The 25264-nt window shown below is 43.5% G+C and overlaps 1 protein-coding gene across 11 annotated transcripts; it reads left to right on the top strand.

Moving 5' to 3' along the window:
• The first annotated feature begins 1094 nt into the window (after positions 1 to 1094).
• PDE6H (phosphodiesterase 6H) lies at positions 1095 to 24529 on the top strand. 11 transcript variants are annotated; one of them, XR_014224270.1, is made up of 6 exons: positions 1095 to 1209; positions 12142 to 12164; positions 20910 to 21090; positions 22620 to 22660; positions 22786 to 24201; positions 24258 to 24529. XR_014224270.1 is itself a non-coding variant. In XM_082241348.1 (6 exons), the coding sequence occupies exons 4-6, from the start codon at positions 20948 to 20950 to the stop codon at positions 22860 to 22862; spliced, it is 261 nt and encodes an 86-aa protein (XP_082097474.1). In that variant the 5' UTR covers positions 10038 to 10272; positions 11561 to 11726; positions 12142 to 12160; positions 20910 to 20947; the 3' UTR covers positions 22863 to 24529. The 11 variants fall into 11 exon arrangements, 10 of the variants coding, with proteins under 10 accessions (XP_082097466.1, XP_082097467.1, XP_082097474.1 ...); XM_082241348.1 differs by lacking the exon at positions 1095 to 1209 and adding exons at positions 10038 to 10272; positions 11561 to 11726 and having other exon boundaries at positions 12142 to 12160; positions 22786 to 24529; XM_082241340.1 differs by having other exon boundaries at positions 22786 to 24529.
• The last annotated feature ends 735 nt before the right edge of the window (positions 24530 to 25264 follow it).

Below are 25264 nucleotides of genomic sequence, written 5' to 3'. Positions count from 1 at the left end.
GCACTGCTAATACAGATGGGAAAGGTAATATTGTAGTTTCTGTTGTTGAACAATTGGGAACCAAACACCCTTGCTGATCTACTGCAAAGTAAATCTGCAAGTTGAACCTGATCTACTTCTGCCTACCCCTGAGCTAGATGATTTTTACTACTTCCTGTTTCATATTTCATCAGAGTACCACTTAGCTTCTGGTTCCTGCACAGAAGCACTGCATGCACGTAATTTTTTCGTTATGAAGAAATGTTGATTTCAGTATCACAGGAGAAGAGGGAAAGAATTAATGAAAGAAACCCCTGAGAAATGCATCCTAACTATGAGCATGATCCAGCCACATATTAAGTTTCACTTGGACATATGTGAGCATGTGCTCACCTCTGCCAGTGAGATCAGTGGACCTTATAAATGCTTAATTTTGGCTGATCAAATCTTGAAAAAGCATTCAGACACTGGAAAAAGAGGCCTAGGCTAGGGGATGATGAAGCAGGCATCTGTGGAGGTTGATTTATTTCAGTGGGTCTTACTCACAAGTAAACATGCAGGGGATTACATCCAGCTTGTTTTGTTTCTGTTTGTTCTCTCACCACTGCAACATCTACTCATTGGTCATTAAGGCTCTGTAAAGTAAACATTCTTAAACTATTAATACTTCCTTTACACAAATCCACTGACAGGCTTTATGCCTTAATTCAATGTATTTTAGAGCTGCTCAGTTATCTGTAATGCACTTTGAATGTTGTTCATTTCTGTAGCTGTCATCAGCTGAGCTGAAATATTACACTGAATCATAAGAACTGCTCTGGGTAAAGAGAGATGAAAATCAGTAGCCAGAAAATGAACATGAGCTAGAAGAAATGGGTGCATGTTGGCTGGTTGCCAGAAGATAAACATATTAGTGTCACATGTGTGCATAGTGCATTACAAAGAATATGTATGATAGGTCTCTGCCCCAAGGGGCTTGCAATCTAAAACAGACACAGAAAACAACAGTGGAAGGGGTGGCAATGGAGGCATGGGTGTGCAAAGAAAGAAATAAGTGATAATAAGATTTATCCGACGTTATGTTTGCATGTCATTCCATCCCAACAGAATAAGGTGATTTAAGTGAAAAACCTCTATACATACACAGGGGAAAGAACCCATTCTGTTTGTGACAGATAATTTCTTCAGGCACGCAAGTACCACCTTTCAAAGTCCTGCAATATTTTACAGGTAAGACATTTCTTTTCTTGATTCCAAATAAAAAATGTCATAGTTGAAAACCATTTTTTAAAGGATGACTTTTAATGGGCGTTCAAAGAGCTACTTAGTAATAAATAAGGATTAGCTCATTCCCAATGGAACTGGCTTATTTTTTCCTTTCAACAACTCTCCTCCTCTCTTGGCCATATTCTGAAATTCTTGTAAGTTTCAAAATGTTTGCCATGCAGCACTGCAGGTGGGGAGCAGCTATTAATGAAATTGTACTTGTGTCCTGCATCTGGTTGGCCACTGTGAACAGAATGCTAGATTAAATGGACATTGAACTGATCCACTTGGGCTCTTACTAGGTTCCTGTGTTTTTTAAAAACATGTTTAACAGTTCCTTGGATTGCAGAACTAGTTGTGCAGTTCTTTGGATTGCATCCACTATATAAAAAAACAAAACACCAGTCACAGGATTCAGAATATTCACACTTCCCTAATGTTTGAAAGTTAAAGAGTTACTCTTGGCTACATTTGAAACCATTTAAGTTTTCATGTGCTATATTTAGATATCTTGCTTTGATTTTAATTGCAATTTGTTACTGTATAACAAATAAACTCTTGGTCATTAAGGCTCAAATTGTTTCCAGGGAGGAACTTGGTGGAATGTAGTAACAACACTTCCTCTATAACCTTCTTCCTGTTTGCCAACTGTAAGAGTAAGAATGGCTATTAGGCAATTTCTTCTATGAGCTAGCTGCAAGCTGCAGATGCAGTTCTCTAATCCATACATTTCAGAACCTGCATGTTATATTCTGAGATTTAGCAAACGCTGTAACAGCCGTGTTGTTTTGTTTGTAAACCGAGAGGATTACCTTTCCTCAAGATGTATCCAAGTTGTAAGAGAAAATCAACTGAAATCAATAGACTTGACTAATTTAAGCCCATTGATTTCAATGGGTCTACTCCAAGTATGACTTAGCCTGCAGTCCTTGCCAGATCTACTCAGAAGTCAGTTCCATTGAATTCAGTGTGACTTACTCCCAAGTAGGTGGGGTAAGGATTGCAGCCTTAGTTGGAGTCAGTCCAGCAAGCCTTCTTTACCTAGCAGTTTAGCTATTATTGTATAAAAATTCTTGGACGGCAACTTGCTCCGCTGCAGATTCCTAAACTGAAGCTGGTGTTACAAAGTATGAACGGTAGACACACCTTTCCTTAACTGTGTAAAACACGGTAAGGACCCAATGTCCCTGCATTACGTGTGTTTTTATGGGAGCCAGAACAATTGCCATCTAAAATATGGAGCCTCTCCTTTTCAATTACCCACAGCTCCAACTATAGTTGTGTTTAAATTACCGCATGATGAAAGGAGAGACCACATTCCAAATGTGAGGAAAATTACTAAAACCAGATGTACAGCCTGTCAATATGGTCAGAATGTCTACATTCTGCGTAATGTGGCAGGTTACAGGTATATCGGCTGGATAGGGTATGTGGCTTATGTGTGCATAAAGATAATATGTGTGCCAAATTATAGGACAGGGTGCTGGTATGGCGCAGCTGGTATGGTGTAGCATGCTTGACTGAAACAGAGAGTCATGGGTTTAAATTCCCTCTACTAGTCATGAAGCTCATTGGATGGCCTTATGTCAGTAATAGGATGCAGGAAGTTTCCATATACCATTTGCCCATACAGCTCAATGTTCTTCAACCATGGGTCTCCAGATGTTGGACTGCAACTCCCCTCATCCCCCAACCATCATAGCCAATGGGATAGTGGGAGTCAGACAGCATCTGGGGACCCAAGGCTGAAGGATGCTGATATACCGGTAGTTCCGTATTTTCTACACTGACTGGCAATAGCTCTCCAGGATTTTTGAAATAATAATAATAATAATTATTATTATTATTATTATTATTATTATTATTATTATTATTATTATTATTTATACACTGCCCATCTGGCTAGGCTTCCCCATCCACTCTGGGCAGCTTCCAAAAAAATATTAAAATACTGTAATAAATCTTTTCAGCTCTACCCCAAGATCTGTTGTCTGCAAAGCAGGAGATCTGTTGTTGAGCTATGGCCTTTAATCCTAAACCTAAACAATCTCTCAGATTTGTTGTGAGGTTAAGAGAGTGGTGGGGATCAGGAGAGAACCACTCTTACCATTATTTTTAAAATGTATATCCCACTGCATCTTGTGAAGATGCAACCCATGGTGGCTAACAGTGTACGTGAATGGTGCCTGGAGCTAATTGGAGTAAAGGTGGGAGAAGAAAGTAATAAATCAGAATAAGCCCCAGAGAGTAGGACTTGAACCAATGGATTCAAGTTACAAAAAAGGAGATTCTGACTAAACATCAGAAAGACCTTTTCGACAGTAAGAGCTTCTCGCCAGTGGGAAGTTGTGGACTCTCCTTCCTTGGAGGTTTCTAAGCAGAGGTGGGATGGCCGTCTGTCATGGATGCTTTAGCTGAGATTCCTGCATTTCAGTGGGTTAGATTAGATGGCCTTCATGGTTTCTTCCAGTGCTACAGTTACATGATTAAATTGCATGATAGGCCCGCTGTATCAGGTGTCTGGCAAAGTAGGGACAGCCATCCACAATACTACAAAGGAAAAGGTTTGTATTATGGGTATTGAGTGTTGCTGCTGATTGCAACTAGTACCCGAATGACATGTAAAGCTCTCAGGAGGCTTTGCACAGGTAGGAAGCTGGTCTGGTCTTGTTAACATACATGACAGTCCATCACTCCTCCACCATTTAGAAGATGGGGAGATTTAATGCCTTATTAATCCTCTTACAGGCCAGCTAATCGCCTAGCTCCTGTCCCTAGCTTAAAGGTGAGAAAAATAAGACACGTGGGCAAGTGCTGCTCCTGCTCCTTGCTGACTGATTGTGGTGCTGAGGCAATGATGCTTCAAGAAACAAACGTGTTCAGGTTGGGGAGTGGAAAGGACTATGATGGAGGGAGACAAGGAGACTCATTCTCTCCTTTAGTCCTTCTGTACGCAATGTTCCCCTCTCTTCCTACTGCCGTAGGAAAACCCTGTCAGTTCTCCATATTAGACCAAAGATTTGAAAAGAGATGTTTAAAAATGATGTATCATGAAATCTTTTAGATTTATAATTGCAGCAAGGAATACATATTTTCTTCAATGTTTGTGGAAAACAATACAACACATCTTGGTGCTGGTGTCTTTTTAAAAAGCAGCTAGGACCCAGATGGGGAACTCCAACTCCCATCAGCCTGTAAAGTTTGGAAAGTTCTCTTTGGTTCATGATTCTGAAAGAGCCACTGCAGCAAGCAGGATGTTTAATTAAAGGAGATGTTAGTGCACCTCACTAATCCCCTTGGCTCCCTAAGGAAAGCATTGCTTCTAGAAAGGCTGAAATTTCAAGTTTAGAAATACATATTCTATAATTATAATAATAATAATATTCTGTGTGCTATATCCAGGTTTTAGAATCACAACTGGATGAGAAAAGTGCATAAGTAAATTATACAGAAGTGCAAAACCTCTTTGTAGATAATAGGCATTAAGAGGCCTCGTGTCCATATACACATTTATATATTTTATGTAAAGTAAAATATTACAGATTTCAAAATTGAGTTCAACTTCTTGACTTTAATTTTTGGACTTAAAAATGTATTCATTTTATTTATTTAAAAGAATTCATTAACAACCCTTCATAAAAAGATTCCAGGATGGTATACAAAAAATGTAAATAAACACGAAAGTGTACAATGCATATAAATACAATTTGAAACCGCTAAATTAACATTACAAAATATGAAACAAAAACAAGTTAAAATCTGAGCGACTAAAGAGCATTGTAGAACAATCTGAAATCACTTAAAATACCCAGACAAATAGCAAAGTCTTCAATGGGTGCATAGATAGGATCTGAGTATAATGCTAGTTATATGTACCTGGAAGTAAATCCCTATTGTTTGTATAAACAGTGATTACTTCTGAGTAAACAAAAAAAGCCTCATTCTTCAGCAACTGAAGTACTATAGTGTCAAAGTACTAAAACAATTTGAAATATGATAACATGTTTCCCTGAGAAATTTGCCTCTAGAGCCAGGGGAATAATATGCAGTGCAGGTGTTTCAAATGTAATTCCATAGTTGTAACCGGCCAGCTGATCGGCTGAAAAGATCCTCCAGAAGAAGCAAGGTGTGAGACTGCTCCAGCTGCAATCCTCTGCACATTTTAGCCCAATGAACATAGTGAATCATAGAACTGTAGAACTGGAAAGGACACCAAGGGTCATCTAGTCCAACCCTCAACGATGCAGGAATAAGGAATAAATAGCATAGCAGGAATTCTCCGTAAACATGCCCAGGATTGTGCTGCATGAGAGTAAAAGCAAGCTAAGATCAGGGCTCTGTTGTGCTGCAGAAGATCTGCCTGAACGTCGGCTGGAAGGTCAGGATGCCACACAATACATACTTTTTAGTAATTACTCTTTCCAGGGAAATGGCAAAATTCCTGTAAGTGAGCACAGAGTAAAGAACAAGTGCACTTTGAAACTGAACATCCGGTCCCAGTCCTGCAGCTAATTATATACACAGCAAAACACTCGCACTCTTATAATCTCATAAATCTCTTTGAACACTGTGTTAATAACTAGTTGCCTGCCTGGGGCCTTATTGATTTTTCAGCTCCTTTTATTAGATTGCAAATCTCTGGGCAGGAGCATGCTATATAATTTTACCCTTCCTGCACGAGTTGCAGCAAAGCCAGTTATACACCTCGGCACTAAATTGTCCAGGGTCGTCAAAACAAAAGCAGATGGTGGAAACCTCTCCAAGTTGAGTGAACAGATGGCAAAATGTAGAAGCATCAGGTATCTATTACATGGCTAAGATGTAGGCACCTGCACCATGTTAAGAGTCGCATCCCATGTTACACCTCCTTTTTCCATTACCCTGTTCACCCCCAGGTAGCTGCCTGACCCTGGAGGTGAAAAGTGTTCATCACTCCTGCTTTGCTCCAGCATAATTCAAAAAGTTCAAAACTTGTTATTAACTACAGGTGCCTGGCAAATAGAAGGGGAAGAAATGGAGCCAGTGAGAGATTTTACTTTCTTGGGCTCCATGATCACTGCAGATGGTGACAGCAGCCACAAAATTAAAAGACGTCTGCTTCTTGGGAGAAAAGCAATGACAAACATAGACAGCATCTTAAAAAGTAGAGGCATCACCTTGCCAACAAAGGTCCGTATAGTAAAAGCTATGGTTTTCCCAGTAGTGATGTATGGAAGTGAGAGCTGGACCATAAAGAAGGCTGATTGCCAAAGAATTGATGCTTTTGAATTATGGCGCTGGAGGAGACTCTTGAGAGTCCCATGGACTGCAAGAAGATCAAACCTCTCCATTCTTAAGGAAATCAACCCTGAGTGCTCACTGGAAGGACAGATCCTGAAACTGAGACTCCAATACTTTGACCACCTCATGAGAAGAGAAGACTCCCTGGAAAAGACCCTGATGCTGGGAAAGATGGAGGGCACAAGGAGAAGGGGATGTCAGAGGACGAGATGGTTGGATAGTGTTCTCGAAGCTACCAGCATGAGTTTGACTAAACTGCGGGAGGCAGTGGAAGACAGAAGTGCCTGGCATGCTCTGGTCCATGGGGTCACGAAGAATCGGACACGACTAAATGAGTAAACAACAACAACAACAGGTGGCGGCCATTTTGCGCAAGGATTCCATTCTGCCCCCGCGAATGTCGGCAGAGCAGACATAACCCTGCCCTGCCCATTTACGCCCCCGTTCTGAGCCCTTCCAGGTCCAAAATGGGGTGGGGGTTAGTTTCTGGAGTGGGAAAGGGATAAAGGACACTGCTCCAAACATGGGTATTTTATCATTATATACAAGGGAATCAAATTTTGCTGGTATTACACTGGAAATCGTAAAAATGGGAGATACGTAAATGTTGCCATATGAGTTTTCTTAGAGGTAGAAAAGTATATATTTTGTAGTTAAGGTTACTAAAAAAATTCTAGTGGGACACGCCAGGCAAAGTACTGATATCCAAGTATACAGCTACACATAAGCCATGGACACTGTGTTGGATCCCTCTGGTTTCCATATGGAAAACAAGCTTAAATTATTATTTTGGAAGACTGGATTAAAGTGAAAGCAAGGTTTAAATGGAGTACTCATTTTGAAAGGGTATGGTGTTTCTCAACAGAACTGAGGTGAAAGCTGTCTGTTTTCCAACAATAAAATTGGCAAGGCAGTCTTAACTGCATGCTCTGAGTCAGGACCAAACAAGCTGAGATGTAGGAGAAGATCCATAATCCAATTTCCCAGCAGTGTATCTGAAGTTTAAAAGCAGCTGCAGCACGTGTTCCCACATTTAGGGGAGAGATAATAAGAGTTCATGAATCAGTAATGCTGAGAAAGAGTAGTTGGAGAGATATTTTTTTTTCTTCCTCTCTCACAATATTGGTACCTTGGGTCACAGCCACCCAGCAAAAGTTATCTGTGATAGGGTCAAGAGAGAAAAGGGAATTGTCCCCCATCCCCTTTAGAATTCACTACCTCAAGAGGTAATGATGGCCAAAGCTTAAACTACAATTCTAGGATTCTAGGATCTCAAACCAGATTAAGCAAATCAATGGACAATCATTCTGTCAACGGCCATTCACCATGACAGCTAAATGGAATCTTTATGTAATTATCAGGTGCTGGAAGTAAACAATACGAGACATTCATAATCTTCATATCATGCTTAAGAGCTTCCAAATGTGTGTGGCTTGTTGATTTTGGAACAGAATGGTGGACTGGTGCAGGGTTAGGAAACTGGTCCTCCCATATGTTGTTGGGTTGCAACTCCCATCATCCCTGAACATTGGCCATCCTGGATGGAACTGATGGGAATTTTTAATGGGAGTTGATGGAAGCACCACACTGGTGAAGGCTGTGTTGTAGTACTTTTATTTACCATTCTTCTCCTTCATTTCTAGTGTTGTTTATTATTATAGATAACGAAGCATTTTAATTAAAGATCGGAAGAAGCAAAAATGCTATAACAGATGGCTACTGTCAAAACCAGCAATTAGCAGAGGGAACATCTAGTTCTTCCAGCCTTTCCATGACATATAGTACAGCTTACCCCATGATGTGATGTCACAACATACTAAGTTTCCCCCTCCCCTCCCAGCAGTCATCAGTTATTCAGAGCAGGGATGGGGGAACCCATCATGTCACAACACAAGGGAGCATGGCCGACTCAAGACATTTTTCACCTGAAGTGAACCACAAGATGTTGCCCTCGCCACCAGGGAAGAAGGATTGAGTGAAGAGCTACATCAGGAGCAAGGGGGCAATCAAATCAACTTTCCTAAAAGGTTGGAAAGGGAATCAAAGACCATTGCAAGAGGGAAAGGGACCCACTCTGAATCATGCTGGGTGCAGAGCCCAGGTAAAAGGTAAATGACCCCTGGATGGTAAGTCCACTTAGAGGTGACTATGGGGTTGTGGCGCTCATCTCTCTTTCAGGCCAAGGGAACTGGTGTTTGTCCACAGACAACTTTCCGGGTCATGTGGCCAGCATGACTAAACCACTTCTGGCTCAACGGAACACTGTGACTGAAGCCAGAGCGCACGGAAATGCCGTTTACCTTCCCACCACAGCGGTACCTATTTATCTACTTGCACTGGTGTGCTTTCGAACTGCTAGGTTGGCAGGAGCTGGGACAGAGCAATTGCTCCATCCCGGGGATTCAAACCGTCGACCTTCTGATCAGCAAGCCCAAGAGGCTCAGTGGTTTAGACCACAGCGCCACCCGTGTCCCATGCAAGTAGAGCCTAGAAGACCCCAGAGGACAGCCCCTGCCATTTCCTCCTCGGGGTGGGAGGAGACCAGCAGCATCCTCTATTCACTGAGAGGCAGCTGCAGAGGCAGCATTGGGAGTTGGGGTGTTGCCGAGGAGAACGCAGATCTGGCTTTCAAGGAATGTGTGGCAGTGGTGGCAGCAGCAGGAGAAGCATTCCTTGGAGGTTGCGTATGCTGCCTCTGCCAATTCTGCTGCTTGTAGAGATTGTCTTACCTTGCCTCATGGGTGAACCAACCCTGCAATGGCTGACCTTGCTTATGAAGGGTTGGAGGAGGGAAATGAGATACCCAACTACCATTTTCAGGGGCATTCTACATGTGGGATCTTGCCTAGTTTGGTCCTTAGCTAGGTAGAAGAATGAGACTCAATAGGGGGTTGTGAGTAGAAGACCAGCTGTCCCTTTTATTGCGCATTCATGGTTAGTTGCACTCATGATTTTATCAGGGAGGTTATATGCAAATCCACTTTCCATACTGTTTGCAACTGCAAAAGTTTCAAGGGGTGGGCATACCGCATCATTTCCAATTGGTTCATGCCCTGTAACTTCCTGCTGAAATCTTGTAACTTTTTATGCCACAAATGCTCCTGGATTCATGTTGTCCGACTTTTGTTATGCTATAGTGCAAGAGGGGCCCCCACATGATGCCAATAATTCAATAACATTGGGGAAGCATTGCAGAACAACTAATAAAGCAGAATAGTGTGTGGGCCATCCAGTATAAATATACCCATAAAGCACAATTATTGTGTATCAGTTATATGTTATAGCATACACTCGCCAAAACACAACACCCACCAAGGGTGCCAACTTGAATAAAATATTGGGGGGCAGGTAAGCCCTGCTTTGCATAATCGATCACAAGACGTCGGGGGTGGGGAGAAAAACAAATGAAAATCCATCTCCACTCTGCCCTTTGGCAGTAAAGACAGGATGTTTTGTGGGACTCGCCTCTATTGCTCAATTTGTTCTGTTCCGGCTGGAACAGTTTAAACTTGTTTTTAAAACTGTAACTGTTATGTCAGTCTTTATATTTGTGTGTTCTGTTGTTGTAAGCAGCCTTGCGGTGAAAAGGTGGGTAAGGAATCTCATAAAGAAATAAGGAAATGGTAAAAGAGGCTATAAGCCGTGAGGCATGTTAAAAAGAGAGGAGAGAGCAAGTACCGCATAAAAGGGGGACAGTGGCAAGAAGCAACCCTTTGTGTGGCTGCCGAGACAGATGGAAACTCAGAGGTGCGCAGACATGTGGGTGGAGTGGCGGCGGTGGCGGCAGATGCAACAAGCCTGCTGCTGAATGTGTGCATGGTTCCTCCAGCTGGCTGCAGCCAACGCTTATTGTGTCATGTGCAACATGAATAATCTCAAGGTCCCAGGCACTGTGTGGAGGAGATTTCATCCCTGAGGGATGTGTGTGTGTGTGTATATGTATTGGCATTCACACACAAAAGGAAGGCACATGGCCTCACAAACTACAGTCTCTTTTCTCTAGAATTGTCTTTTTTTTATAAAAAAAGTGTCCTGCTCATGTACCTTTAATAGCAACCTAACACAAGGGGGGGGGGCAGACTGCTGTTTTATCACGGGTGTATTCTGCAACCTGTTATTGACTGTCTACACTTCCACTTGTCTTATGCCTAGAAAGCTTTCTGTGCACAGGTTTGAGTGATTTTCTCTTTACCCCTCCGCTTTCCACACTCTTTAGTGCTGAATCGGAGCAAGCATCAATCCGCAGAAAACCCTATTGATGTTTGCTGCTATTCAGCAGTAAAGATTTTCATGGGGGAAAGTGGTGGGACAAGCAGAAGTCTGGATGAGCCCACAATTATAGTGCATTAGTGGTGGGTTTCTTCTGCATCATTAGTTGTTCTGTGGTGATTCCACAACACTACCACGTTAATGCTGTCTAGTGGGGCTACAGCGCAACAAAAGGATAAAAGAAACCCAGAACATTTGTGGTATAAAAAGTTACAGGGCTTCAGCAGGAAGTTACAGAATATGCACTGATTGGGAATGAAGCAGTGTGACTGCCCCCAAACGTTTTCAGGTGCAAGCAGTATTGAAAGTGGGATTGTATGCGACCACCCCAATAGCATCATGAGCAGAAATAATCATGAATGTGCAGTAAAAAGGACATGGGGGGGACACACATAGAAATGTAGCTGTTGGAGCCCCTTCAGATATCCTTATCGTTGTGCACTCATCATGATTTGTACTCGTGATGCTGTCAAGGTGGTCATAGGCAAGCCTCCTGCATATACCTCTGTGGGGAATTCCACAAATCAAGGCCTGCCAATAGAACACCCTGCTGGCATTCTGGTGGGATCGCCCCATTTGAGCTACGTCAAGGGGAGATCCCTGCACCCAGGATCAACCCTGAATGAGTAATCAATCAGCAAGCAGGCAGGTTGATTTAGGATGCATACCCAATGCCTATGCCAATATCTATTACCTCTGTAATCAATGAAGTTGTGGCCAATTTTAATCCCAGATTATTGTTTTGTCATCATTTTTGCTATTGCAGAACCTTCACCTGGGTTACCGGGCCAGTGTGCTTGGACGTAGAAAAGCCCTCTCCTAAAATGTCATAATCTGCACTTCTGAGGGTGGTGAAACACTTCTCTCGTGATCTTAACACCTGAGAGCATCTGTAGTGATGGAAGTGGTCTTTCAGATATTCAGGACCTAAGTTGTGTAAGGCTTTAAACACCAATATGAGCACCTTGAACTGGGCCCAGAAACAAACTGGAAACTACGGTAATTATTGTAGTTACTGCTGCCAAGTACACAGGCACACTCCTCAGACTTGGAGCCACATGTATTATGTAACTGGAAGATATTAGACAGAAAATGTACAATGAATACTATCAAACAGGTGAAGTGTGAGTCTCTCTAAAGGATCTTAACAATGTGGTGTACCCCTTTTGTTGTTTTGTTCCTAATCATTTGGCCCAGGGCTTCCACTATTCTGGCACTGTTGAAAAAGCTTTAATTTCATACAACAGCTTCTGCATCTATGTGAGAGCCTCCCCCTATGTATCTGACTCCCCCTTTTCTTTTCTTTTCTTTTCTTTTCTTTTCTTTTCCTTTCTTTTCTTTTTTCAGATAAAGTGAGAATTTCAGGGTAGGTGAGAAATGTCCAGTCAGTGCCCGACAATCTCATCCCCTTCCTCCGAGGAATGTATTCTCATGCTTGTTGTATTCTAATACAGCTCCCCCAAAATGCACTCTAAAGTAAATCTGGGATCAACACTCTCAGAAACATGTCCACTCCTCCTCCTCTGAGGCATGACACATTGTCATTGGTGCCATTTGACAGTGAAGTCACCTGGTGGATTAGGACACCCTGGAGTATTTCTGGAGGGTGCTTTGCCTTTCAGAGAGATTTTTCTCATCAAGCGGGTTGGGAAATAACTTCATGGTTTCCAAGAGGAGCTCACAACACTGTAAGTTTTCATTTAATTAAAAAAAAAATCTGCATCTTGTAGACAGTGAAGCAGGAAAGAGAGAAAGGAGTTCTTGTGGACTGTGCTTTGAAATTAGAAAAAAAGCATGGATTGAAACCCAGGAGGACTTGTTTAAACTTCCCTTTTCTTTGATCTTTTTTTAATCTGAAGGACTCTTAACACCAGCAGTAAAGGTTATATAATTTGCCTTATGATCATGTGACTTTTTCAAGATGAATGCAATAAATCTTTCATTGGACTCAGTGTAAATAGGTAGTCAGTTGGACATCCAGGCAAGTTTTATTTTGCTAGTCACTTTTACCGTAGTATTTTTCTTAGTAGCGTTTTGGCTTACCCATTGGCAGTTGCAAACTTCATGGGACTCTATTCTTAGCTGAGTTGGCTTGCAGAATTTTCTGAAGTGGTTGGAAGAATGTAATTAAAGAGCTGATTTATCAAGGGTGCATGGTGGTTGTCCCATGTGGTCTTTGAAGGACTTTAAAATGTTGATGCCTTGAGATTGTATCAGGAAGGTGGAAGGATGGCAAAGGCTTAAGTGGGGCTTTATTAAAACCAGTGGGTGTTTTGCCATTGACATCTGTTGGAGCAGGGTTTTTTCACCTGATTCATAAAATGTTCAACCAATTACAAGGAGCCACCAACATTTCTTCCTTCACAATATGATGTCTGCTGTTTATCCATTCTTATTATCAGCAAGCTAGTGGCTGGGAAAAGATGTGTAGTGAAAATGTATGGTGATTGCATTTAGACATTTAGAGAGAGAGAGAAAGAGAGAGTGTGTGTATAGTGTAGGGTGTGGGCATGTCATTCCCCCTTTTAAAGCATTTCTCCTTTGGCTTGAGAAGAATAAAATATCTAGTCATCAGCAGATATTGGAATTAACTGATTTTGGGCAATCAGTCTCCCACAAAAACCAAACTGGAATAGCATGACTTCTCAATACAACCATAATTATGTCTGAATCTAGATTAAGAAGATTCTAGGTAGCAAATGGCTAGAGTGATATCATGGGTGCAATATTTATGAATGGCTTCTTTTGGAGACTGGAGCTCCTGACTACTAGTGTGTACATGCTTCCTATTTACTCTGCATCCATTGCACCCCCACTGCTAGCTTAGGAAGCTGTGTTCACCCGACATTAGCCACAATCTATATTTATCTCGTATTGATCCTGTCGTTTCTTGTGGAACGCTGCATTTTTATGTGCTTATCCCCAAACCAGCTTCAATCTGAATTGAGAAAAAGAATGGCTTAGCTGTGTTCTAAGGCAGTGATGGGTACACAGCCTACCATTCTGAGGACAACCACAGAACACACAAACTTGGTCTTCCCATGGCCCAGCGTGTGATATTCTTGCCAGACATGGAGCTGGGATATGAGATGTTTCCAGGGTGATAAATCAAAAAGGATCAGAGCAGCCCACGTAGAGTTTTGTATCTGGCCCTGCTGTAAAGAACATCAGCCGGAGAATCTATTTTGCCTTTCCTAAAGGATCAGAGATAAATGCCGTGAAAGGGAGGGATTAGGAAGAAGCAATTTGCCATTTGTGCACAAGCCCTCCTACAAGATGTTCACAAAGGGAGGAGGGGGAAGATTAACCTGGATACTAACCCGGAGGTGGGTTGCCATCTGACAGCATCAGGATAAGAGCATTACCATGGACAAGATTGCATTAGGTAAAATTAACCATCTGACGACATACGCAACGTCTTTACACAATGGATTAACTCTTCAACCGAAATAGGGACCTGTCAGAGCCAATTAGAAAGCGCCGAGTTTGACGTTGAAGTAGGGAGAGAAATGAAGGTTGGAGGAAAAAAGGACACACAATTGCACAGCACTTTTCAAGGCATATTTCACTGCTGACGCCTGCACTGCTTCGCTCATCCCAGGACTGTTTTTCCAATAACAACAGGCAATATTAGTGGCGGAATTGCTGTCTTACATTATCTGAGAGGTAAGTTCCCAAGGGATTTAAAGGAGTCCTTGAAAGGCATCAATCCAAAAGTTGAAACGTGAATTGAGGGGTCCAGTCGCGGGCACCTGATACAAGACAGTGATGTTGGAAGACCAGGATCAGTGTCTTGGGATGAAAAAAATCGGCTGTAACGTTGTGTGCTACCCAACTTGATGAATTCTACAGAGAAACTTACTCAGTAGCTCTGAAGGACATTGGTGGAGAACAGAGTGGGGCATTTCTGCCGTTGGTGGGAAAGGATTGCTAGCCCCTTTTCCCCGCTGGTCTGTTACTGACAGCAGGTAAAAGAAGTGGACCATTGTATTTTTTTTCCTGACTAGATGAGATGCATGCATTGATGACAGGGTGGTGGTGAAGAAATAGGAAGGATCATTTGTGGCCACTGCTAGATCCCCTTTCTCTCTATTCCTTTTAATATTGAGCCGGGTGAGAACTCAGTTTACAGTAACTCCCCTTGACTACAGGCAGCACATCTCTTTGTCAGCTACAGTACCCTTGCTCTGAAATGGAAGCAACATTTTATGAATCCTTCAGGTGGTACCTTCCTTCCCCTTTGCTTTCTAAAAGGAGAAGCAGAGAAACTGGGGACAATCTGTTTGGAAATAGCATTGGGAACCTAGGAAGCTCCCTCCTAACAAGTCAGATCATTGGTCCAGCTAGCTCAGAGCCATCTACTTACGGAATGGCAGGGGGGCTCTTGCACAGTGGCGTAGCGTGGGGGGTGCCAGGGGTGCCAGCCGCACCGGGCGCAACTTCTGGGGGGGCGCGCTCGCTGCCTCCGGAGTCGCCGAAGAGCCTCGGGAGCAGGCTGTAGGTGGCAGCGGCTCTCAGCGCTCGCCGCGGTCCCCGCGCGTCAGGGCCACAGAGGGCGCACCAGGCAGCCCCTCCTCACCGACGGGCAGTTCGCCTGCGGGGCTCGGCCAGCGCGCTGGGCTGGCCGCGTGGAGTCGCCGAGGAGCCGCCACCGCCTGCCATGCCGCCCTGGCTGCTTCAACCACGTCCGACAGCTGGCTCGAGGCTCCTTCCGGCCGGGTCTCCCGACGGGGCGCTGCGAGCGGAGGCTCCGGCACCAAGCGCCACGCCGCCCAGGCTCGGGTCGCTGTCTGGACGTGCGCAGCCCGCCAAACGCGCCATCGGCGGCGCTCTAGTGCCTGCGTGCCAAGACCGCCCACCCGCCCCGACGGGGCCCCCCCACCCGCGCCGGAGGCCGGCCGACGCACTGGCCCCAGAGCTGCCCCCTCCCCGCGCCAGAAAGAAGCCCCCTCCCCGCGCCAGAAAGAAGCCGCGTCGGGACTAGCCGGGCCGGGGAGGGAGACCGAGAAGGCTGCGCCGCGACGCCCAAAGACGCGCGTCTTGGCGTATTAATGACCATGGTTAGGTGTTAGGGGGCGCAAATTACTTGCCTTGCCCCGGGTTAGGGGGCGCAAATTACTTGCCTTGCCCCGGGTGCTGATAACCCACGCTACGCCGCTGCTCTTGCATCCCAGACAGAGCTCTCTCCGAGCCCTATAGATGCTGGGGATTGAATCTGGGACCTTCTGCAGGCAGAGCAGCTGCCCTGCCGCTAAGCTCCAGCCCTTCCCCATTGCTTTATGCTCTATACCTTACAAGACTACAATCCCCAGCTCCCTTAACAAGCTACATCTTCCAGGGTTCTTTGGGGATCTTACATGCTGTATATGCACAGTGAGTACATACATACATGGACATGGTCTTGCTGTGTGCACCTTAATGCCTTTCTAAATTTGTGGGTTCAAGTCTCTTTCCCTGAAAATTTCCTGATGTTTTGTTCGCTCAGGGGTACATCCCACATTTTCAATGAAACTCAAGCCAGGCTTCTCGAGAGCATCCTGTCAGCTGTTTATTTAAATAGGTTTTCCAGCCAAATGTTCCTCTTGCTGGAATTGTTTACCACAATGACTGTTAAAGTATGTAATTTGTAACCATGGATGTAGTTTGGGCATATGCAATCTCTGAAAGCAGCAGAATCAGTATACAGCATGAAAACCCTAAGAACAGAGTGGTTCCCCTCCCCCCCCATCCTTTGTCACTTCTTTAAATAACACACACACACACGTCCTTCAGATGCTACAGGTCTGTTCGTGCTAATGCAAACTGGCAGAGGTCCATTGGCTTCAGCAAAGAATCTGATCCCAGAATGGGATTTGGCTGTGCCCCAAATTTCCTTGATCAAATTGTTTAGACTTTCCTCTTGAACTTCCTAGCTCTCAAAAAATGGAAATAAAGCATTTTTCCTAACTCAACACAACATGAAGAAAGTCTAGGAGCTTACTGGAAAACATGCCAGTTGGTTTAATGTACTACACCTAGCAGAGCAATCCCATGCAGAAAACCACCATCAGTTCTGAGGAGCTTACTCCAGAGTAAGAGTGAGTCCCATTGAACTGAATTGGACTTACTCCCAAGTAAACATACTTAGGAGTGGGCAGCTAGTCATTAGCTATGTCCAAATGCATAATGTAACTCCTAATATGGCTTGCAGGTCTATGGTGATAGAAGACATGAACTGAAATTATTTGCAGATTTCTCACTTTGGTCTGATCACAGCATTTGGCAGAACCACGAGCAACTACAAATCTTCCAATGCTAAATATTTATCGACTATACAACATACATTAAATTGGCATGAAAAGAAGCAGATTGTTCGTTTATGAAGTTATTACAAGTTGCTTCTCTTGAGCAGTGAGATTGCTGAAGCGTCTTTGGAATCTCATAAACAAGCTGCATATAATTATTAGCAACAACGAACCATAATACATTTGTTAAGCAATTCTGTCTCGTTCTTCATTTCAAGAGCAGATCCCAGCCTTTTACATACAGTACATTGTTGGAATAAAAAGTCTTAGCCACCATTTCAGAAATGTTTTCGAGGGCAAGCAGTACCCTGCTCTTTGTTCTTCAGGTAATAGTTGGTTTTTTTGTGAAAATTCTACCTGCATGTTTTAATAGGCTAGAGACATAAAAATATCCCACTGCTGTGGAGAGAGATATAAGGAGATATTAGCAGGCTGCACCAAGGAGATACAGTATGGTGCTCTGACATAAAGAGATTAAGCACCAGCTCTTATGTCTGGGCTAATTTTGTCCTCTGACATCAGGGATCAGCTTGAGAACAAGCCATGAGAGAAGTCTAGAATGGGAGTTGCATAATGCTTATGCGGAGCAGAAGGGACAAACGTGTGTGAGGGAGAAAGAAGAAAGGACAAAACCTTTCCCTTTGGCACTTAAGCATAGAGGCCATTTTGACTGGGAAGGTAGCTTTGGCCTAATGGGCAATGTAAGCACCCAATAACTGGTTTTTGGTTTTTGGTTTTGGCAGTGTGTGAGCTAGGGTGCACAAAATCTCTCAGGTTTTTTAACCTCAAGCTTCCCAATTTTCCTAACTTAAGTTCTGTTTTCCGCATTTCTCCATCCGTTTACAGCAGGCATCCCCAAACTCGGCCCTCCAGATGTTTTGGGACTACAACTCCCATCATGCCTAGCTAACAGGACCAGTGGCCAGGGATGATAGGAATTGTAGTCCCAAAACATCTGGGGGGCCGAGTTTGGGGGTGCCTGGTTTATAGTGTATGCAGTTATTTATTTATTTTGCCTCATGAATAGCCATCAGCATTTCAGTGTGCTTTTCTCTCAAAATAAGACAGTTTGTTATGCAGTTTTGTCTATTATGCATATTTTTTTGTGAACCATTTCCCAAATATATGCAGCTTTGTACACGTTATTTGGTTGGAGAAATTGCACTGAGAAATTAGGAGAAGTGAGAATGTCGAAGGACAGCTGCATTTTAGTTTGCATATTGTTTCAGGAAGTGTTGGTTCAAACTGAATTCCTTCTGCCTCCATTGTGTTGAGACAAACCACACAGATGACAAAGCAGTGGACCTGTTACTTCAGCCAACAGAAAGTCCTTTTAGTCAAAATTGGTACATTGGTTCACAACCAATGGATAGGGAGTCATAAGCGGACAGCACCTTAGCCATTTTTTGTCTTGTTTAGGATTTTTAAAGAAAATATGAACGATTGGATGAAGGGACCAGATGTGAAGCACTCCTTCTCCCTTAGGAGATGTATGGAAGATGAAATGTCAGCAGTGGAACCTTAATCACCCTTGCGTGAAAAGCTGCCCATTGCAAAATTCCCGCTTTCTTTCAGAAGTTCAGAAGCCCTGCCCTTTTTTGCCCCGTTTTTGATCACACTAGTTCTCAGAAAGGAGCAGGCGGAAGAAGGGGATAAGGGGGTTCTGGGTTGAAAAAGTTGAAGACTTTAGCTTCAGTCTAGCATATGGAGGTCCAAATCCTATTTCAGCAGTATGTTCACCAGGCTGCCTTGCGTGAGCTGAGAACAGTGGCAGACCTACATTTTGGGGGCCCTGGAGGTTGAACTGTCATGGGGGCCCCTTCGCAACCAGCAATGAGGTCTGGCTAACCACGGCTATCTTCTTCAAATGGGTTGTTTCGTGACAGATCGCCACACTTTTACAACATCTGTGGTACTGACTCTAAAACTTCGGGATTGTTGAAATATATACTGTACAACAAAAAATCTGAGTCGTGTGACTCAAATTGGGTGTATTAGACCCCAACCTTTTAATCAATGTGGACTAAAGCTGCTTCTGGGGCCCCTCTGGGTTCAGGGGCCCTGAAGTTTAATCTTTATTAGTTTCATAGTAGATCTGCCCTGGCTTAGAGATTGGATATACACAGGCAAACACACACACACACACACACACATATACATACATACATACATACATGCATACATACATACAACTTCCATTGTTGCTGAACTTTGACTATCCTGGCTGGTGCTGATGGAAGCTGGAGTCCTAACAACATCAAGAGGCTGAGAGGTTCCCCTTCCCTGCTATGTAGGAACTAGAGCATACTTCTAGCAATCAGTATGGCAAAAAGCATCAAGCATTTGGGCTGCTGTAACTGCAAGTGCTGTTGGGACGCGGGTGGCGCTGTGGGTTAAACCACAGAGTCTAGGACTTTGCCGATCAGAAGGTTGGCGGTTTGAATCCCCGCGACAGGGTGAGCTCCCGTTGCTCGGTCCCTGCTCCTGCCAACCTAGCAGTTCAAAAGCACATCAAAGTGCAAGTAGATAAAGAGGTACCGCTCTGGCGGGAAGGTAAACAGCATTTCCGTGCGTTGCTCTGGTTTGCCAGAAGTGCCTTAGTCATGCTGGCCACATGACCTGGAAGCTGTACGCCGGCTCCCTCAGCCAATAAAGCAGGATGAGTGCCGCAACCCCAGAGTCGTCCGTGACTGGACCTAATGGTCAGGGGTCCCTTTACCTTTAACTGCAAGTGCTAGGCACAGAAGTAAATACTTAAGGGAGGAACATAAGCAATTGTCTTCTATCAAGTCAGATTATTTGCCCATCTACCCCTATATTGTTTTCTCTGCGTGGCAACAGGTCTCCAGGATCTCAAGTAGGGGTTTTCACATCACTTATTATCAGCTGCTTCTTCTTTTACTGGATATTAAACATGGGATCTTCTGCATGCAAACTGTATGTTTTATCACTGAGCCATGTTTCCCCTCAAAAATGATGGCTCCTAATCTTTCAGCTGGCCAGTATTAATGCAATCTTCTCCTGCACATCACACCGACATTCCCGCCCACCCTCCAGCCAACCAGTCCCTGATCAGTTAACAACAATGGTCTTAATGCCAAACTTCAATATCAGCTCAAATCTCATAATAATTTACTGAACACGGAGTCATGGGGGGGGGGGCAATTTGTGTAGTATACAAACATACCTCCATTGTTGTCTGATGAGCAAAAATGGAAGGGCCAGATCCCACTGTATAAATTGCTCCATTATTATTATTTTTTAAGTAGCAGTTTGTGCTTATTGGCCAATGAACAGCTGAGCTGAGTGAAGGCAAACTGGAGTATTCATTTTTATTTTTCAAACCAGTGAGGATGGGAGAGAGCACCTAGAAGTAGGAATGTCTCCTGCACATGATCTCCCTCTCTCTTCCCCGCCTCCAGCACACACACTTACTTTATGGCAGGGTTGCCTGTTCCTTTAAAAGGTTCATGATGCACAAACATGTAGCTTTTGAAATCTTTCCCATGGCTACATCTGTGCAACCAGCTGTCCCTGTTGAATTCCTGCCTGTTGCCAAAAAAAAAAGGCTAGCTAATGCTGCTCTACCAGCTTAAATCCCAGCCACTTTACATGAGCTCAGATGCATAGGTTTTGCTGTGATTTTGAAAAACACTGTAGCTCTGGAGAGTTATATGGTTGTAGACAGCATAACCAGACTGAATTGAGGGCAGGGTTCCTTCGGCTTTAAAGTAGGGGTCGAGATTTTCCAACTCAAATGGCAACAAGGGTTGTAAATTGTAAGTACAGTACTCCCCTTTTTTTCATTAACTGTGTTTATTTGTGTTCCAGAGATCTGAAGCAGCAGAGTGCCTCAGAGGAGGTGAAGAATGACTGAGAACGCAGCAGCGCCTACCACCCTCAATGCTTCAGAGACAACTGGACCTACCACGCCTCGCAAGGGGCCTCCCAAGTTCAAGCAACGGCAGACACGGCAGTTCAAGAGCAAGCCCCCCAAAAAAGGAGTAAAAGGGTAAGAGTAGCAATTCAGAAGCCAAAGGCTTCATTCGCTCCCAAATGTGCTTTTAAGATTCTGCATTACCAAACTGCAACTATTAGGGCATCACCCCTACTGTAACTACATACGTGTAACTGGGCAGGGGGCGGGCCTTATTTATTCCTCTTTTACCACTGCCTCCATTTCCCTCTTCCTTCCTTGGTTGTTTCCCTTGCGTTGATATCTAGACTGTAAGCCCCTTGGGACAGCGGCCTCTTTTCTCATTCTGAATAACGCATCATGTGCATAAATGCTGAGGAACCTTTGTCCTTCCTGGTGTTCCTGAACTACAACTCCCATCAGCCCTTACCCAAGGTCAAGGGTGATGGGAGTTGTAGTACAACAGCTTACTGGAGGGCCACACTTTTCCCATTCCCGATGTAAATGAATGATGGTACAGTATGTTGTGCTTCAGGCCATAGACTGAGGTGTGGCAGGTATCTTGACTTAACCTGCATAATGCTATAGTCCTAAACATAAATATTGGGGAATAAGCCCCATCGAACACAGTGGTACTTACCTATGAATAAACATATGTAGGACTGCATTATAAATGGAGCTGGGCTCTGTAGTTGTTTGTAATGGTCTTGTCTTGGTTAGATCACGCAAGGAGACAGAGGACAGAGGAAAGGCCTTATGGGGATAGCTTGATATGGTTTATACTATAGGACCTTTGCTGATGGGTCCTATCAGGGTATTTTACAACGGAAAATAAATGAGTAATGGACTGGGGTGATAGTGATGTTAAGGTGCTGGACCAATGGGGAGGAGTCGATTCCATTATATACAGTCGATTCCATTATATGGCCTTAGATTACTCACTGATATACTTTTCATATGTTGTGGCTGTCTGGGTTCGGAATCTATCTTGCTAGTTAAATGCAGTCTATTTTATGGTGGGATGGCGAATCCGTGGCTCTCCAGATGTATCTAAGCCAGGGTACACTTCCTGTTCTTGGCTTTGGCTTTCTTATGAGACAGCATGATGAGATTGTTTAGCTTAGATTTGATAGCCTGCTGATGAGCAGATGCTCTTTGACTATATGCTTAGAGAGCAACGATACAAGCATGTTCTCACTCATATTTCCTAGGATATTTTTTCTCTATTTTGGTTTGACTTGGTTCTGTTCTGTGTGAATAGATGCCCCTGCGTGGCAAACCAACATTGGAATCAGCATGAGTGGCATGAGTGAGAGGCTCAAAACACTCTGAAAATTGCAGGTTTTTTGGTGCCTCTTTGTAAGGAACAAATTGATCATATTTAAAGACATTTGTCCCATCTGTTTGTACATAGTAACAAGACCAAGCCAAACAAGACCAAGCCAAATGCAGGAGCTTGCTAATGGGGGAGACAATATCCAGTACAACTTGATCTTGCGGTGGAAAACACACACAAAATCAGCTGTTCCCTTGCATGTTCTCTTTGGTTAGGAAAAATATATCTATTCATAAATACACAAACATATGGCTGCAACTCAAACTCTCTTCTGTTGCTTTTTCCATAGTTTTGGAGATGATATCCCGGGAATGGAGGGCCTTGGAACAGGTAATTGATAGACAACATTGCTCTGTTATTCCCTGTGCTATTTTCCTCCACCCCAAGCCATCTTAAATGAGCTTTTCCATCTTGATCTATGTAGGCATAATAAACTTTTTCTCTCTTTCTTGCAGATATTACAGTGATTTGCCCTTGGGAAGCTTTCAGCCATCTGGAGCTTCACGAGTTGGCACAGTTTGGAATCATCTAATCTACCAGAATCCCTGCTTTTGACAGGAGCTCTGAAACAGTCTATCACCTGTGATACTTATTTCCACTCCTTCTTCAAAAATTCTGACATTTAACAAAACAGATGGCTTTGTGGGGTCAGTTTTGAGCAACTTTCTTCTTAGATTTACTTTGCAAGAAAGGGTGTTAAAAATATATTCAACTGGCTCATCAGCTAAGAAGTTGGAATGGTTCTAAATGTTTTCGTGTAAAATATATTGTGTTCTTTTTCTCCCTAAAATTCTCTTTCTATGTACCATCTAGGATTTACCTGTATATATACATAAAAACCCCTTACCTATATGTTTTCATCTCATCTTGGATAGGTTATGAGTCTGTGTGCTTGCATATGCAATCCTAGAAGTCTTTGAAGTTTCACTCATTGTTCAAATCTGCTCCCACGGCTCTCTTGCACATCCATGAAAACGATCACAAGCTTTGAATTGCATTCCCACATAATGAATATCCAAAACGATGTGTAGGGATGTTTCCAAACATTCCATAACTATAAGCAGGATACCCAGAGAGTTGCAAAAATAATTACCCATTGTGCCAGGAAAAAACTTTGGAGCATGCTGAGTTCCATAGGCAGTAACACCACAGAAGCCATAAAAAGCAAGGGCTTGATAACACTGTAGACATTTTCTTAATTACAGGTTTATCAATGTAGCTGTTAGATTCCTGTTGCTCTGATAAAAGTTCCCGTTGCTCTAATAAAAGTACATTAAAAGCATGGTATTTATATCCTATCACACGTTTTCATTCCTCATGAGTAAAGTCTTAGTGAAATCAGTTGCAGATATTTCCTTTTCTTGCTCTGTCCAAGCTGAAAAGCACTCTCGTTTATTATTGTCACATGGCTGAGGTATGGCAAAGTCTCCCAAGCAGAGGTGACTGGTGCCCAATTGGACTCTTAGGGTAGAAGGCAGGGAAGCCAATGATAGGCAGGAACAAGAGCCAATGACAGGCGAAGTCAACTAATTCTAGTTTTGTCACCACCCTCCTCTGTGCTGAGTTCTACAAGGTCAAAACTGAGACTATGGAGGAGGACGCTTATAGCCAGGAATAACTCCTGGACTAGTTTTAAGTAAGAAGGCAGGAAGATGGGAAGCTGCCTGAGAGCAGACTAAGGTTGAGGGGGCAATGCCCTATTTGCACCAATGGACCAGCCACCATGGCTCCCAAGTGAAGCTTGAGCTTCTAATAAAGCTCAACCTGGCTCCAGAAATTTCATTTACACATGGCTGTATACCTCATGGGTCGATTTAGATGGCAAGTTTTAGTTAGGAAAAGTAACAGCCTTCTTTGTAATATCCAGTCCAGTTGTCTTTTGGGGTGTTTGACTGCAGGATAAGAGGAATTTTCATTTGAAACCAAGGTTGTTTATGCACTCCCATTTGCCCTTCATCCAGGGTGCTCCCACCACTGCTTTAGGAGGTGGTGTCCATATGGCGTTGGCAACAATCCATATCTATCCTGAATCTGTCTTGTTGCTGCTTACAAAATTCTGCATTTGGATGCATTTCCCCCCAAAACCATCTTCAATCCAAACTGAGAGGGGGAAAATTGACTTAGCTGTGTTTTAAATTGGCAATATATACACAGCCTGACTTATCATCGAGATCTAGGCACAAATCACAAAACTTACCTCTAAAACAGTGGCGTAGCGTGGGTTGTCAGCACCCGGGGCAAGGCAAGTAATTTGCGCCCCCTAACCCATGGATTTGTGCCCCCTAACCCGTGGATTTGCGCCCCCTAACCCTAACCCCAGATGTTGCGCCCGGTGCGGCCGGCCCCCCTGCACCCCCCACGCTACGCCACTGCTCTAAAAGCTGCTTCATAAATTACATACTATCTGCATGAGTGTGCTTTATTTTAGAGGAGAACTCTATATGCACCCCATGATTTGCAAGCGCTGCTCAAGAATTTGTTTTACCACATGCATACAGCAGAACATAGAAGCTTGCATGATTCTCAAAATAAATGTCAATGGTGTCCCCCTACCCTGCCTTACACCGATATATACCCAAATCAGGAAAACACCCTATATGAAGCTGCTATGCTGCCACAACTTAATGGAGATCCTGATTCTCATGTAACTATAGGACATACATTTGTAGGTAGCAGAATGATTCATTTTTGTAGCTTTCCACACCACTCCTGCCTTGCGGTTTTACAGCCCCAGGTGATGGTGGCAATGATTATTTACTATCCTGTCTGCATTCATTCAGCCCATTTGGAACGGCTGTAAAAAACTCTAGGCTGAAGTTTTACCCCCATTTAATCCAAGACAAGTTACCGGTTTTTTTGCACCATAACACTCACTTTTTTCCTCCTAAAAAGTAAGGGGAAATGTCTGTGCGTGTTATGGAGGGAATGCTTATG

The sequence above is a fragment of the Podarcis vaucheri genome (assembly GCF_965113315.1).
Source record: "Podarcis vaucheri genome assembly, chromosome: 10".
In the NCBI taxonomy this organism is placed as follows: domain Eukaryota; kingdom Metazoa; phylum Chordata; class Lepidosauria; order Squamata; family Lacertidae; genus Podarcis; species Podarcis vaucheri.
The sequence above is the reverse complement of the archived record's forward strand: the minus strand, read 5'-3'. Positions and strand labels throughout refer to the sequence as shown.

Bases quoted from the DNA above. Each gene is read 5' to 3' on its own strand.
- PDE6H (XM_082241340.1), top strand. From the start codon at position 20,948: ATGACTGAGAACGCAGCAGCGCCTACCACCCTCAATGCTTCAGAGACA. The intron at 21,091-22,619 runs GTAAGAGTAGCA...CTTTTTCCATAG, and splicing joins CCCAAAAAAGGAGTAAAAGG to TTTTGGAGATGATATCCCGG. The intron at 22,661-22,785 runs GTAATTGATAGA...TCTTTCTTGCAG, and splicing joins AATGGAGGGCCTTGGAACAG to ATATTACAGTGATTTGCCCT.